Here is a 16,173-nt window from a genome sequence, read left to right as displayed (position 1 = left end):
GAATGCTCACACATCCTCTCAATATCAGGGGTTCTCAGTGGAGGTCCTTTTTAAATTTTTATTTTTATTAAACACACAGTACATAAAAATCCAATACGCCTCCCAGGCTCACCTCAACTCACCTTATCACGAAGAGATCACCAGGTTCAGCACATAAGTTATAGGTTTAGAGAAGGTATAAAACTCAAGATGGGACAGGATCTGGTTGTTTTACCAGAACAGACCCAGGCATCAAAACACATTGTAGAAAGGTAATACAAAGAAATAGCAATAACAATAATAGATGTCAGGAACTCTTCTTGCCTCTTTGCTTGACCTCTGGTCTGGTAAGGTAAAAGGTAAAGGACCCCTGGATGGCTAAGTCCAGTCAAAGGCTACTATGGGTTGCGCTTATCTCGCTCTTCAGGCTGAGGGAACCAGCGTTTGTCCACAAACAGCTTTCCAGGTCATTTGGCCGGCATGACTAAACCACTTCTGCTGCAACGGGACACTGTGACAAGTGCCAGAGCACACAGAAACACATGGGATATACAAAGTAAAACTTAGAGCATGTAGACTGTGGGCTCTGTATCATAAGGCAGGAGATACCATGTTCAAATAAATGCTGGATCTGTTACTATTAAATTCCCTATGAGGGAGAAAGCACATGCCTGATTTCTGATTTCTGATGTGCAATTCCAGAATTTAAACAGAGCAGGCCCCAGTATCCAGCAGGACTGGCCTGTGGCATCAAATATATCAAGGGTGTCCAACTTCCAAGAGACTGCGATTTACTCCCACTATAAATAAACTGGCAGTGATCTACCCATTGGATTCACCAGAGTTGTTTGCGATTGACCAGTTGGACAGGACAGTATTAGGTGACTAGAGGTATGTGGTTGTCCTCCTGTTCAACCTGAAAGGGGATTGAAGCTTTCCCTCCTGAACAACTGAAAAAGCCCCTGTGCACCTTTCTTCTTTGCTTCCTTGGATGACGCAAAAACATACCTTGGGGCAGATGGAGGCATTAACAGTGAGCGCTTCTGGTCCCCAGCAGAAAGCTGGCACTCCATCCATCCTGCACTCTAACAGACAATACTGTATAGTTATATATCTTCTAGAGTTCAAATGAAGTACATTAAAGCAGGGGTCAGCAACCTTTTTCAGCCATGGGTCGGTCCACCGACCCTCAGACCATGTGGTGGGCTGGACTATATTGGGGGGGGGGGAATGAACGAATTCCTATGCCCCACAAATAACCCAGAGATGCATTTTAAATAAAAGCACACATTCTACTCATGTAAAAACACGCTGATTCCCGGACCATCCATAGGCCGGATTTAGAAGGCGACTGGGCTGGACCCGGTCCCCGGGCCATACTTTGCCTACCTATGCATTAAAGAGCTGAATCTTGACAATGGAATTTCGTCTTCAGAATAGCCAGTATTCAGCAAACGTAAGCAAAGAATCAATGATTTCTAGTAATGGATTACATTGACTGCAGATGAGTAAAGACTGTAATCTCCAACTGTTTCCAGACGTGGGATTAATTCTTAACACCAGCATGTGACAGGGATATTTTACTATTTTGTTGTGTTGAATTATTTCTCTCCACCTTACTTCTCTTTAAATGAGAAAGAGCTGATCTAGATGTTTGTTAATCTTCCACCCAGCCAAACTGTAGTGATTTGCTTCCATCACATTCTACACAATGGTGCAGAAGCAAAAAATGTGGTGTTGTATGGAATGAATTTCTTCATTCCTAGCAGCCGCCGCCCTTGATTTGGACCATGGCCATGAAAACCCACTATGTCACCACATCATATGGTGTTTGCACACACATTATGACAGAGAGTTGGAAACTCATTATGAGTAGGCAGCTGGGGTGTTTGCCAACTCATAAACACCACCGTAATCAAAAATAAAACTATGATGATACCACTCTTGTGAACCAATTGTGGGTCATCGTTCGCCATTTGAAGACCAGTGACATTGGAGCATTTTCTGAAACCCCATCCTTAATAATAATTGTTAATAATAGTCATTGTTGTTAATGATCATATAATGAATTCAAATAATCTGCAGGGATTGCGCCCTCACCACCAACTGTGCATTTCAATGTATTCACAACTAGGATGCATAATCGCACTGTGGTTAATCCTCAGCTTCTCTGCTCAGTGTATACAAAAATAAATCATAAAAAGACAAGGTGGTAGCCAGTGGGAAACTGTTGCCCAGAATCGGTTATACAAAGCTATTAAGTTGTTGGTGTGCATTTGTTCATTGCTTCATTAATGAATGTTTTTAGTGCAAGGCAAATAATTCTACGCCCAATATGGCTTACTTTACTGATGAGCAAACAAATTTATACTTAACAAAATAATATTTGGCAGCATATTGTAGGTTCGTGTTCAGCATTCACTTAGCAATTATACTGTAGCTAACACAGTGTATGTTAGGCAATGCATTTCTCACATAGCACAGATTGAATGTAGGTATTGTTTGCTCACAGGGTTGTGGCTGAATACTTAATTATGCATGGATTTGCAGCAAGGTGGGAGTTATTATCTGAAAATACAGCATAGATACCTCGGTCCAAGCTTTCCTCAGCCACCTACAGAGCGACTGGTAAAACAAAACACAGAGGAATTTGTGGGGATGTTCAGGGAGGCAGGAGAGTATATCTTGTTTATTAATATCCTTCCTAACTTGTGCTAGCAAGTTCTATAACTTAGCAGAGTTTTAAACAGTCCCCTTTAAACGTACAGCAGTTAGCTTGTTGCAAGCTTGTTTAAGCTTCTAAATATAGGATTCCTGGTACCCCCTTTACTCCCTCCTAAAAAGAATAGACACAACACAATATTGTGTAAAAAGTATAAAAGAAGTTTACTGACACATTTCGTTCACAGATGGATCCCTGAAGGCAGACTTAGGTTACAAAATATATACATGTGGAATCTATCCCATAAGGAGATAGTCCCTTTGTGCTCTGTTGGCTGGAAGCCAACAGGGCATCTCTAGCTAAAGAGATGTTGCTTCTGCGATGAATGGAGTCAGAGAGAGAGAGAGAGAGAGAGAGAGAGAGAGAGAGAGAGAGAGAGAGAGCTGTGTCCCAGGTGCTTTTGCCACCTGGGCAGGTAAGGTCACGCCCACCTCTAGTCACATGCAGAGGAAGTTTATCCCAGCCCAGGAGGAAACAGGAAGTTTTGTACTCACAGGTGGAAACATCCCCTTTCATGTCCACTCTAGGAATGTTGTACCTGACTGCTATCTGTGTTTCACACCTCACAGAATTATAGGGATGGAACAAGATTGTGTATTTTTTGTTTCCTGAGTGATTGTTTATTTGTCTTGTGGCCTCTTAAGAAAGAGGTAGGCAAGGTGCATTTATTGGGCAGAATCCAGTAAACAAATACTTCCCCTTATTGAGTGTAGCTTCATTCTGCCACTGTGTGGTGTTTTGTTCTGTGCAGAAATGTTTTCCAGAGAAGGGGATTTGGCTGGGCTGAACAGGAAACATTTCTGTTGCAAGGAAATTGACTGCCTTTGCCAAACTTGGAAAATGTGGCAGCTCTTTGAACTTAATATACAGATTCTCAGATAGGGGTTCTGTAAGGTGAAGGAACAGGGGAAGGACCCGTCACACACTGAGCTGTTCTTGGACAGAACCATTTGCTTAAGAATAAGTGGAGAGCGGTTGCCATCAGAGTAAACCAGGTGCTGCCATTCTAAGGATGCATTGGTGAGTACCAGCTCTGCTTACATTAATGAAGATAAAGACAAGTGGCAGGCCAGTCCTGAAAGCCGCTCTGTCTTCTCTACTTGTTCTAACCACAGTGCACACACTCTCTCTCTCTCTCTTAGCTTGTTCTTGCTTGGTAATTTTAAGAAAGCGTGTTCTCCCTAACAGAGAGCACGTGTTGCGGTTGGGGGAACAAGCAACCCTGCCGTTACTAGGCAGATTTGGTGAGGAACCCAAGCCTTTAAGTGGTTAAAATTGGATTGCTGGGGAGTTTTGATTGTTGCCAATTTGGAGGAGGGGTCAGAGTCTTTAAATACAGGGGCCAGACGTTGGACGTCCTCTTGGCCGTTTTGCACCGGATCACCCGCCCTCCCTCCCTTTTAATAGGGTGGTTTTTCTTGATCGCTTGACCTTGCTATGCCTGTCATGGGGTCGTCCACCTTGGAGCGGGGGCCTGGTAGGAATTTTGCCATTTGGCTGATTGGCTGGTGCCATTTGGTTTTTGCCTACTGCGTAGCAAATCGTCACAACTTGTAAGGTTGGCGGTTAGGCATTGGTTAAATTGGTGCTTGGAGGGGTAAGTGCCTATCCCTCCAAATGATGCGGAAAGGGAATTCCGTTAAAGGAATCCAGGGGCTTGCCATTCTTTTCGTCCTTGTCCCTGGCGTTGGACTTGGGCCGTGCAAGCCCCACAGGAACATGAGGGTGAGAAGTGAGGGTCTGATGCCCAGCTTCATTTCTCACCCAATACTGTACTTGTTTCCCACGCTGGCTTCCATTGGTGTCCGGAAGGCCAGTTCTGTCCCTGAGGGCAAGGACAGATAGTCATAACCAATGCCTAAGCAACCACTCACATTTTTTGTATTTTGAATAAAGTTGTGGCCAAAATTATGCCAAAAACCTTAAACAAAAATTGATGTGTGAAGTGTGAATTTTTGGGGGGTGGCATTGTGGGACTCAACACGCAATGGTCCTACCATAATATAGTGAGAGGCAGATGCCCAAAGCAGCAGATGCTGGAGGGAGCTGTGTGCACCATGCAGCCTTGTCTTGCACCTCTTAAGCTAAGCTCCTGGCCTCAGGTGCAGTGGAGGATGCTGTTCTGTCATTAGAATTGGCATAAGATTTCAGCTGCCAGCCTGGGACTCAGCTAGACTGGTAAAGAAAAAACGGTTTATATGCGTTGTATATGCAATACAACATTGTGACATCAGATGGCGATGTGGAGTCCCGTTTTTCTCTACCCATTTTCCCTGTTTAAATTTACAGTGCTTTAAACTGAAGCGCTTCTTTGATGTGTCTAGATCAGGCATAGGCAAACTCCGGCCCTCCAGATGTTTTGAGACTACAATTTCCATCATCCATGACCACTGGTCCTGTTAGCTAGGGGTGATGGGAGTTGTACTTCGAAAACATCTGGAGGGCCAGAGTTTGCCTATGCCTGGTCTAGATCCAGCCCGGGTTAGTTTCAATGTATAGAACAGGCAGGAGGGGGCGTTTTCTCTTGTCTTTTGTCTTCATTAACAAAATGTCAATCCCTACATTTAGTTATGTGTGTAGCTGCAGAGTTGCTCAAGAGGCCCAGTGGCCTTGGAATGCTGACTTTTACTGAACTGAAAGTCAAACAAGAAAGAGAAGAAAATGGCAAAATGAGATATTTGTTTATTTAATAACAAACAGGCTTTAGCTTACAATCTAAATTATATACAGCGAAACACAGTAAGTAAATGAATAAAGCCAGCAATAAACAATGAATCAACAAGCTGACCAAAATTACTATAAAAACACAACTTAAACCAGCAGCAACATAACACAAGGGGCAAGATTTGATGCAAGAGGGCAAGATTGAAAGGAACGGTTTATCACATCGCTTTCCTCCCACGTTTGAACAGCCCCCAAAAACAAACAAAAGAAAAATCCGAACACATAACACAGTTGAAGACCCCTATTTGGGTCTTCTGCTCTATGTTGTTACTGTGACGGTTGTTAAGAACCTAAGAAGAGTTCTGCTGGGTCAAACCAAGGCCTATCTAGCCAAACTTCTTTTCTCACCTGTCGTGAGAGTCCTTTGTAGAAATAATAATAATGATTCTGTAAAGTAATCCTGGGCATGCATTTTTGGCCTCAACTTGGCAGGTGAGATTGTGGTCATTGAACCTGTAATTCACATCTGGGTGTTTTGACAGCTGCGTAGATCTGCATCACTTTAATATTTGGGAATTTTTATACGTTAGCCATGTTCCGCCTCCAAGAGTGGCTATATGAGTATAGTCACAAACTTTCATTAATCAGCACCTTTGACAGGCTTCAGCGTAGTGATTTACATTTGCCTGAGTGTATGCATCCTGAAAAATTAATTGGTTGCATGGATGTTGCAGTCTGTCTTGAGCATATTTTTTTTTTAGGCACGCAGCTGTCTCTTTGATAGCATCTTGGTACTGTAAGTGCTAGTAAAAGTAACGGGTAATAACTGATGCCATTACCAGGCAGTTAATTTGTAAAAGGCTGTGAATTAACAGTTTTTGCTATTTATGTGGCACACTAATTTTTTTTCCCTGCGAAAGAAAATCTGCACTGATGAATAATTTAAATCCCAGTTTCCCTGCAAGTCTATAATCACAAGCCCTACGGAGGCTAGAGTACATTCTGCTGTGAGTATTGTGCAAAAGATTAGTAGTTCCTTGGTGGCACGGCTGCAGTAGCAATGTGAATTGCACTTTTAATTTGTCTTCCCATCTGACAGGGCATCTAATTATACTTTCTAAAATCTGTTCTAAATTATACTTTTTAAGTCCTTAGTTGAAGGATATTTACATAAAAAAGGTAAAGATTAAATAAATTGTTTTAAGTCATATCAGCAAATCATTTAAATGAGATTGCCTTTTCTTCTGTGTTTGTAGCTGAACGCTTATTCTATTTCCAGCATGTTCAGTTCCAGTCAGTCAAACCCAGCAGCTAAAACACGTTCAGGCTCCTTTTTTTGTTTTTGTTTTTGTTTTAACAGTGCACTTAGATAGGCTTTACATTGTACAAGAGAGATATGCAAACTCTCTAACTTGTTGGTTATATCAGGGCTGAAAGGCATTTTATCCAGACAATCTCCTGCAAAACCCAAGCATTTTGTTTCCAGAATAGCATAAATTGACTTTTAATTAACAAAATTTATGTTATAAAAAAGAGCAAAACACACATTTTGAGGGAAATAGTAATAATAATAATAATAATAATAATAATAATAATAATAATAATAATAATATTTGCTTTCTCTTCCTCTGGAATTGTGGCTTCCCTGCTACATTTTGGTAAAGTATTATAGAATGTAATAGCGTTAATAGTGCATCATTACCATTCCACAAAATAATACACAGTACTCAATTTTCTCTCTCTCTATTATTGTGTATGTGGCTCGGAAAGAATTCATAAAATTTATTACAGAAAAGCAGATTGAGTCTTGGGGACAGGGTGATCTTGCTGAATAATACGGCACTGCCAAAAAATGACAGAAGCAAGTAGCCGCCTTCCTTGTTGTTGAGAAAATGAAATTGTGTTGTTGTAGTAGCACAAACAGGGACTACTGCCTTAGGATGCATTTGTGATTCGAAAGATTTTTTTGCCTAATTAAAGGCAAGATAGAGATAATTGCCAGCAGGCTGCTATGTAGTGTTGATTAGTATCCTGTGAACTGTGGCTTGTGGAGGACGCTGGAGGTTGTTGGTTGCCTCTGCTGCCCTCACAGGGAGAGCTATACTTCTCAGAGTTCCCTAGGAAGAGGAAGGAACTATAAACCCACTTTGAGGGGTACAGCTCGGGGGGTGGGATGGGGGTGTCGTTGCACCTTTGGCACCTTTGGTGGACTGCATTGCCCAGGATTTGTGTGTGTGTGTGTGTGTGTGTGTGTGTGTGGAACCATGAATGTTTGAAATGGTACAATATTGTGTGAGTCAGGTGTGCATCTCTGAGGTGTGTATCTAGACCCTCCAAGTATCTCTTATTTCCCAGGGACAGTCCCAGATTTACAGAAGCCATCCCAGTTCCGGATCTGATCCTGCAATGTCCCCCTTTTCCTTAGGAGGTCCCTATTTTCATCAGAGAAATGCTGGAGGGTGTGGAGTTAATGCAACCGCCAGGCAAGAAGATAAGTAACTATACGACCTTTAGAAGACATCTGAAGGCAGCCCTGTATAGGGAAGTTTTTTTAAAAAAATATTATGTTTTTTATATATTGTGGAAGCAGCCCAGAATGACTGGGGCAACCCAGTAAGATGGGTGAGGTACAAATAATAAAATTATTATTACTATTATTATTATTACTATTATTATTTTTATTATTCTCCTGCCAACCTGGCAGTTCGAAAGCACGGCAGAAAGTGCAAGTAGATAAATAGGTACCACTCCAGTGGGAAGGTAAACGGTGTTTCCGTTCACTGCTCTGGTTTTGGTGTTCTGTTGCACCTGAAGCGGCTTAGTCATGCTGGCTACATGAGCCAGAAAAACTGTCTGTGGACAAATGCCAGCTCTCTTGGCCTGTAAAGCGAGATGAGCGCCGCAACCCCAGAGTCGTCTGCAACTAGACTTAACTGTCAGGGGTCCTTTACCTTATTAGTATTAGTATTGTGTTGAAGTAGAACTGTCCCTCATATAAATATGCAATACTCCCCCACCCTGCCTGTGCTAGCTCCAAAATCCTGAGGGGGGTGGGGTGGCGGCAGTGGTGACTTAGGCAGAGCACCTTTGTGGGTCTGAGACCCACAGAGATGAGAGATGCAAACTGAAAATTATTGTGCCTGATCTGATCAAAGTGGAAATGCTAGCACTTTTAGGGGAGTGGGCCCTCTGCTCATCTTGGGTCTGTAGCAAATGGTCAACCTTGCTACCCTCTGGCACTATATCCCTGCATTCTTTGTGTCATCCAGGGACAAATTGGTTCATAGCACTTGTAAAGCTTAGCTACTTAATTTGGACTGAAGTTTTATGTGTGCGTGTCTCACCCACCACCACCATGTACATTGGCAAAGTGTTTTGCACTGGGAATCAAGTGAAACTCTACAACTGTTGCACTGAAGTTTTTTTAATAATAATAATAATAATAATAATAATAATAATAATAATAATAATAAGCTTGATGAACTGTTGATGCAGAGTGCATAATGCAGAAGACGCATCTGATTAGTTTCAGATGAATGCATGATCACTGTCATGTTGGGAAAAACTGTTCATCTGAGTTGACTCCTCACATGCACTCACATCCATGGGCATGGCTCTTAGGCCTTGAGAATCGCTTCTGACACGCAGGGCGGGTAGTCAAATGCTCAGTACAAGGAATGGAGGAGTAATCTGGGGAGTTGGAATTCCAGAGTGGACTCACCTGTTCCTCACCTCCCTGTGTGGATGGATTAGATCAGGGATCGGCAAGGTTTACCTCGCCTGGGCCGGTTCACTGCAGCGGAGATCCCTCCGTGGGCCAGAGCGCGCGCACGCATGAGTGCGTGCAGCCGTGATTTCCGGTGTCTGTGTCTGCGCAGACACGATTTCCGGCATCTGAGCATGCACAGACACCATTTCCGGCACCGCGGAAGCGAGTCCCCATGCCGCGCTGCGCTAAGTGGGCGGCTCGGTTCGGGGGCAGCTCGTGGGTTGGTTAAACGACCCTCATGGGCTGCTTGTGGCCCACAGGCCTTAGGTTGCTTACCCCAAGTTAGATGTAGATCAGCTTTGAAATCTTCAATCGTGACAGATTCTGAGACGGTTCAAAGGCAGACTTCCTTTCTTTCCTAGATCGCAGCCATTCCATGCCAAAATAATAAAAAAAAGCATGCAAGGTGTAAAAGAGGATGAACTCCCAGAGCTTGAAGCCACATCGCAAGTAGTTCCTTACCCACTCAGACACAAAACCAGGTAGGAAACAGTGACCAGCCCCTAGCCCTCACACCCAATCATATATGCCAGAATCACAGGGGCTGCAGTAGAATCCAAACCCCGTGCAGCAGCTTGGTTATTCATTCAGTTTATATCCAGCCCTTCTTCTCAAAGAAGCCCAGGACAGCAATTCTATCATATATGCAGGAGGTTACAGATTCATAACAGCACACTATAAAAGATCAGAAGGGGCTCCTACAAACAGGCTTCTGTATGGGCCAATTAGCCCTTTAGGTCCATGCTTCCCTCTCTATATTGCTGTCTCCATCCTCTCTCCCAAATGCTGGATACACAGAAATTGCTTGTGTGAGAGAAGAGTGACTGATGCTAGCCTTCCAGGTGCGCCAACAGTCTTCCCCTGGCATAACTGGAGAGTTGTGCTGGGGCGTTGTGCATATCTAGCATGGAAGCGTTGTATTGTGCGTTGTGCCAATGTAGCGGAGTTTCATATCCTATGGCTTCTCAACTAGCATAGATTTCTAACGTTATAACAGGCAGGTGACTAAGTTTCTTAGTTCTTAGATAATACTGATATTTTGAATTATTACTATTATTTAATTGAACTTCCTGTTTGTGGTTATATCAGATAAACATGCAGTTGTTTTGAACACTAAGAACTTGGATTTTCCTGGCACACTTTCTTGAGCAACTATTTGTGGGTGATAGCTTTCAAACTGTGCCTCCCCACCCCTGCAATGGTATTAAAAATTAAACACAACTCTCTTGGTGTATAAAATTTTGCTCAGCCTTGATTGATCTCTTAAATCTGCATGCTTGCTTTGAGCATTGCTGGTCCATTTTTTATTCATCAAAGTGTAACACAATTTGTAAAAATAGGAGAAATTTCCATACAATTTAGCAGGCGTCCTTTGAAAAGGAAATGGCTATAATTTTTGACAGTGGTTAGAGGTGATCTTTCGCAGCTTAACATGCTTTGGATAAAAGAGACCTGTTACTCTAAGAACTATACAGCTATATAACCACTCTGTGAAACGTTTCACACGGAAGCAAACCTTGGTTTGTCTCTCACTCAGTGTATATTTAACAAGGAGCCTCAGTCAATCCTCTCTCTGCTGCCCTGACCACATAATGTGCAGCGTAGAAACTTGCATTGATAAGGAGACCTATGTAATATATGTGTTAGCAACAAATGTTCATAAATTTATAATTGAAAATTCATATTTCAAAGTTCTTAAAGGGATGTATATATATAAAAAATAAAGGATGAAGTGGCTTTATGGAAGTTCCTTATGCATAAAGTATGTTGTCAGGGTTCAGCTCTGCTCAGACCTTGAAGCGGAGGTCTCCTCAGATGAGGAGTAGGAGAAGCAGGACTCTCTAGCAAATGTCCAAACTGTCAAGAAGTCCGAGAAAACATCAGATCTAGACATCCATGCCCCAGAACTGGAAGGCCCCTCTCCAGCAGCCTGGGTTCCATTATATTCCCATTGGACCACAGGAACAGAGGAGCTGGCGAACAAGGAAGACACTTAAGAGCTGCCGCCGAAGTGCCTGGCTAGCTGCATTTGAGATACTCCCAAAGGGTGAGAAGTACATGGAAACCCATGCTTGAATCAGTGTCTGACCTGGGGGAAATGGACAGATGCAATCAAACAAACAAACAAACAAACAAAAACTTTTCACATCTTGAAGGTCCCAGGCCACAGAGAGGTTAGGCTGGCCTCAACTAGAGCCAGGGCTTTCTCGGCTGCGGCTCCAACCTGGTGGAATGCTCTGTCACAAGAGATAAGGGCCCTGCAGGACTTGACATCTTTCCGTAGGGTCTGCAAGACAGAGCTTAGATCCGCCAGGCCTTTGGTCAGGGCGCAGCCTGACTCCCTCCTTTGGCAATCCCTACAAAACTTTATGGTTGCCATCAATTTTGATTTTAATTAATTTTTATAATGTTTTTATAATGTTGCACTACTTTGGTGTTGTTAGCCGCCCTGAGCCCAGCTTCGGCTGGGGAGGGCGGGATATAAATAAAATTTATTATTATTATTATTATTATTATTATTATTATTATTATTATTATTATTATCATCATCACAAAAGAAGTACCATATTTTTCGCCCTATAGGACGCACTTTTTCCCCTCCAAAAATGAAGGGGAAATGTGTGTGCGTCCTATGGGGCGAATGCAGGCTTTCGCTGAAGCCTGGAGAGGGAGAGGGGTCGGTGCGCACTGACCCCTCTCGCTCTCCAGGCTTCAGGAGAGCCCCACCGCCATCCCCGCAAGCTCGGGGGACAGCGGGGAGGCGCAGCGCGCCATCCCGCTGTCTCCCGACGTGGTTTGGAGGCTGGCGGTGAAGAGAAGCGTGCTTCTCTCCGCTTCCAGCCCCGCAAGCTCGAGGGACAGCGGGGAGGTGCAGCGCGCCCAGGCTTAGCTTCGCGCAGCTCTCCGCAAGCCGTGGTAGCCCGGCGCTAGGCTCCCATGGCTTGTGGAGAGCTGAATGTTCTTAGGTGCGTCCTATGGGCCGGTGCGTCCTATAGGGCGAAAAATACGGTACATCCTGCATTCAATTGCAAAAAATAAAGTTTTGTTGGGTTTTTTTTTTGCAGCTTTACATGGGATGGAGTTCTTTGATAAACTCTTAAACTTCCAACCATATTAGCAGCAATTGAATCGGAATCAACGCTTATTTCAGAAAGGTCTCCTTTCAATCTTGTTGCAAGGTGCAGCAGTGCCAGCTTTTGATCAATGTATTCCAGAGGTGTGAAAATGCTCTGGGAGATACCATGGTTGTGGCTTTTTAAAAACATCACAGTAGTTGGTTAAGCTCTCCACTATTACTGTTTCATTGCAAATAGACTTTAGCATTTCTAAATGTGGGGGGTGGGGGGGGGAGATAACATACCGCTAGTCACTTTGAATGGCAACACAGCTTTTAATGGGTAAGAGAAGGTATTAAACCCTTTTCTCATATTCTGTAATTGCTACCTTTGTATAAGAATTCTCAGGTGCAAAGTACTGTGGAGGTTGAGGTAATGACTTGTGCTACCAATGTATTGGCTGTTCAGAACAAAGTTTGATAATTCAAATAAGAAACTGTATAACATCTTCTTGACTACCATTATTTCAATTCTTCCTACGTCTGGTTCAGCTTTTGTTTATTAATATAGCAATCAATATTTTAGCCCATGGCAAGCATTAATATAGTTGCATGAAAAGCTGGCATATATCAGAATTTGCTAGGCTCCAGGATCAATAGAATACAAAGTTTTATACCTCATACAATATCAGTGCTAGCAACTCATGAAACTGTAGCTTTTTTTTTGAGCAATTGCTTCATTAAAAATCACATTTATTTTTTACTGTACCATCTGTTAATGTGGCATTGGGCGTAAAATAGCACATATTACCTGAAACAATATAGTATTTGAATCATTCGTAGTATAGTTACAATGGACCCTAGAGTTAGCACTGAACTCTGGAATTACCTAGTCCAACCACTGGATTTAAGAGTGTGGATCATTCCCCCCCACAAGACCTATTTCAAAATCAATATGAAATGCCCGACCTATGTAATGGCCCACAAGAGAGACCTGACTTCCCTTTACATACACAGGCATGATTCACGTGACACAGTAAATTGAATTATGGATTACTGGGAATGTGCTGGCTCCCAGAGCCAAGAACAAACCCTGGCTAAGCTCTTTTACAAAGAAGAGTGAGAATAACCATGACACCCAATTAAGTCATGGGCAGGATATCCCAATTTAAATTAATTTATATAAATCAATTGATTTCTGTGGGTCTACTCCTGAGTATGATTTAATTGGCTATCACTTTCATGCAGGTTGCTAATCTAATCTAGGGTTTCTTTCAGACTGATTGCAAAAAAGTTGAATCTGTGACAAAATGTTTGTACATGAAGTGTTTCTGTTCAGGGTTCCAGTGATCCAGCCAACCATGTCCTTTTCCAGGATATCCCATTTCCTGCAATTTTCTGTTTCGCCCCTTATCAGGCAGTTAGCATTTTGTGGCCACTGAGCATGTCCATTTGTTAAAGAAATGTATAGTTCCACAATCCTTTGGTTTTCTAAATAACACCTTTCCTTACAAACAAAAAACTCCAAGACAATACTATATCGATTGCAAAAGCACGATACCCTTCCAGTGCAGTCATATCAAACATTACTGTAAGTCTAAAAATGGAATTGCCATTGAAACCGAGACTGTGATAAGTGAAAATATTAGTGGCGTGTCTACACAAATAGTAATCCAAGAACTAGTATTCTTTCCCCTTTTTAAAAATATATAATTTTTATTAAATTTTCTATTTTACAATTTAGAATACTCATTTGAACACCCTTAGAATATCAATGACTTCCTTTCTTTCCTTTCCATGGTTCATTTTGCATATCACAAATCCCTGCATATTTTACAAAAACTAAACCATTCAGTACAGTGGTACTTCTAGTTGCAGACATGATCCATTCCGGGGTGCCGGTGGCACCCTGAAAAGTCTGCAACCAGAGTGGCGCTTTCCTGCACAAGCACAGAGCACAATAGAGCGCTTATGTGTATGTGCGAAGCGTGCAGAACGCTTATGCGCATGCGCGAAGCGTGCAGAACACTTCTGTGCACGCATGTGTGGCAAAACGCACGTGTGGCAAAAAAAGGATACACTTCTGGGTTTGCCGCGTTCGCAAGCCAAAAAGACGCAACATGAACCTAACGCAGCATGAGGTATGACTGTACAGTGGTACTTCGTCTTAAGTACTTAATTTGTTCCGGAGGTCCGTTCTTAAGCTGAAACTGTACTTAACCTGAAGCACCACTTTAGCTAACGGAGCCTCCCTCTGCTGCTGCGCCGCTGGAGCACGATTCCTGTTCTCATCCTGAAGCAAAGTTCTTAACCTGAGGTAATATTTCTGGGTTAGCGGAGGCTGTAACCTGAAGCGTATGTAACCTGAAGCGTATGTAACCCGAGGTACCACTGTATTCCATTATTACATCCATCAAAAACTTATTTACCTTATTTACACGGTTGAATTTATCTTAATGCTGCCAACGTTTTCAAGTGTACACAATTTCCCCCCCATATATTCAATAAACATTTTCCATTCTTCTCTGAACATGTGTTCTTCTTGTTCTCTTATTCCATATGTTAAGTCTGCAAGCTGCACATATTCTGTCAGCTTAAGTTGCCATTCTTCTTTAGTTGGGACGAGCGAGGTCCCAACTAAAGTAGTATTCTTTTCCCCTCACTGTGATTACTTACCCATATATCTCTGAAGAAAGGTGCATGGAATTACATGTCTGAAGCATATATTTCCTAAAATTGGAAAGCAAATAATGTAGATGAAACAGGTCCAGTACAGTGAAATGGGAGAAATGTTTGCACTAATGTAGCTGAGATTTTTTGGTGGCCCACTGATTTATTTATTACTGCTTCCATGTGATTTTTACAACTAGCTTGACATGAAAATGGACCACTTTTAAACGTATTATATCTATTCTATGCAATCATCTGGCAAACAGAACATCCTTTTTCCCACTTGGCAACCAATATTGCATGATTTGGGCAAATAATTTCAGCTATACTATCTTGTTCTCCGACACATCCTGCAATGGGATATATGCCATCACATTCTACAGTGGCGTCCTGTGTTCACACAAGACAGGGACAAAGTCTCCTGTGTTTATGCAAGAGAATGAACAGAACAAACCTGACCTAAGAATGGCAGCATTCAGAAGCAGTGGGAGAACATTTCAGTCTCCCAGGATGCTACTGCCTACAAAGTTGTTACACTTCAATAAAAAGACATTATAGGGAGACTTCAGTGTGAAGCTGCAATTCACAATTCATTAGCGAATTCTTTTGAATACAGACTCAGCGGGTGCATGGTTCCTACTAGCGAGAATAGTTGTCCCTTTTTACGTGATAAATCAGCATAGCAAGAAAGGTGGGAGTAAGAAAAATAAGAGAGAGATTCAGTGGCAATGGAAGAAAATAATACGGATAAGCAAGCAAACAGATCTGAATGTATGATTCCAGTTAATTCGCTTGAGGACATATTCACAGGACATACTGACTTCCTCAGTGAGTTGCAGATAAAAACCGAACTGTTCAACACAAAGTTGGAAGTGTTCTGTGTTCAATTCTCATTTTCTACACATTCTGTGATCCTGTGAAAGTGTTTCGAGAAGAGCTCGTGAATACATACTGTACTGTTAATTTGATTGGGCTCTAGCCTACAAATGTTTATGCCACAAGTCTCCTGAGTCTCTGATATGGCTGCCTCTCTGGAGTTAATAATATTATGTTTTTCCTTCTTCCCCCATTACATTAACATTCTGCTTGGTAAATTGAAATCTTAGTATTGCCTTTTGGAAACCATGTGTTTCATTCTCGTCTATTGCTTATCTGCATAAATATCTTGGCAATTATAACTTTAAGGTGCTTTGTTGTAAAGCATATTAACTAATTAGAATTCTCATTGAAATGCGCTATGATGCCTTGTATATATGTAAAATGGATATTGCTCTGTATTTTTAAGACAGCTGTAAAGCATTCAGTTCAGCTCAC

The 16,173-nt window shown here is 42.2% G+C and overlaps 1 protein-coding gene across 3 annotated transcripts in view; it reads left to right on the top strand.

Moving 5' to 3' along the window:
• Nucleotides 1-16,173, top strand: part of TAFA2 (TAFA chemokine like family member 2) — a 149,900-nt gene that overhangs the window by 75,112 nt on the left and 58,615 nt on the right. Inside the window, exon 1 of one of the 3 annotated variants that reach the window (XM_081928139.1) lies at nt 3,703-3,721. The exons of the other annotated variants lie outside the window; for them this stretch is intronic. Within the exon in view, the coding sequence (XP_081784265.1) occupies nt 3,714-3,721 (8 nt within the window). The 5' untranslated portion in view covers nt 3,703-3,713. Of the gene's footprint in view, nt 1-3,702; nt 3,722-16,173 lie in introns of those variants that run through there. 3 annotated transcript variants of the gene reach the window in all.

This window comes from Podarcis melisellensis, assembly GCF_964234715.1.
Source record: "Podarcis melisellensis genome assembly, chromosome: 10".
Lineage (NCBI taxonomy): Eukaryota > Metazoa > Chordata > Lepidosauria > Squamata > Lacertidae > Podarcis > Podarcis melisellensis.
Note: the sequence above shows the minus strand (reverse complement) of the source record. Positions and strands in the feature narration are given on the sequence as shown.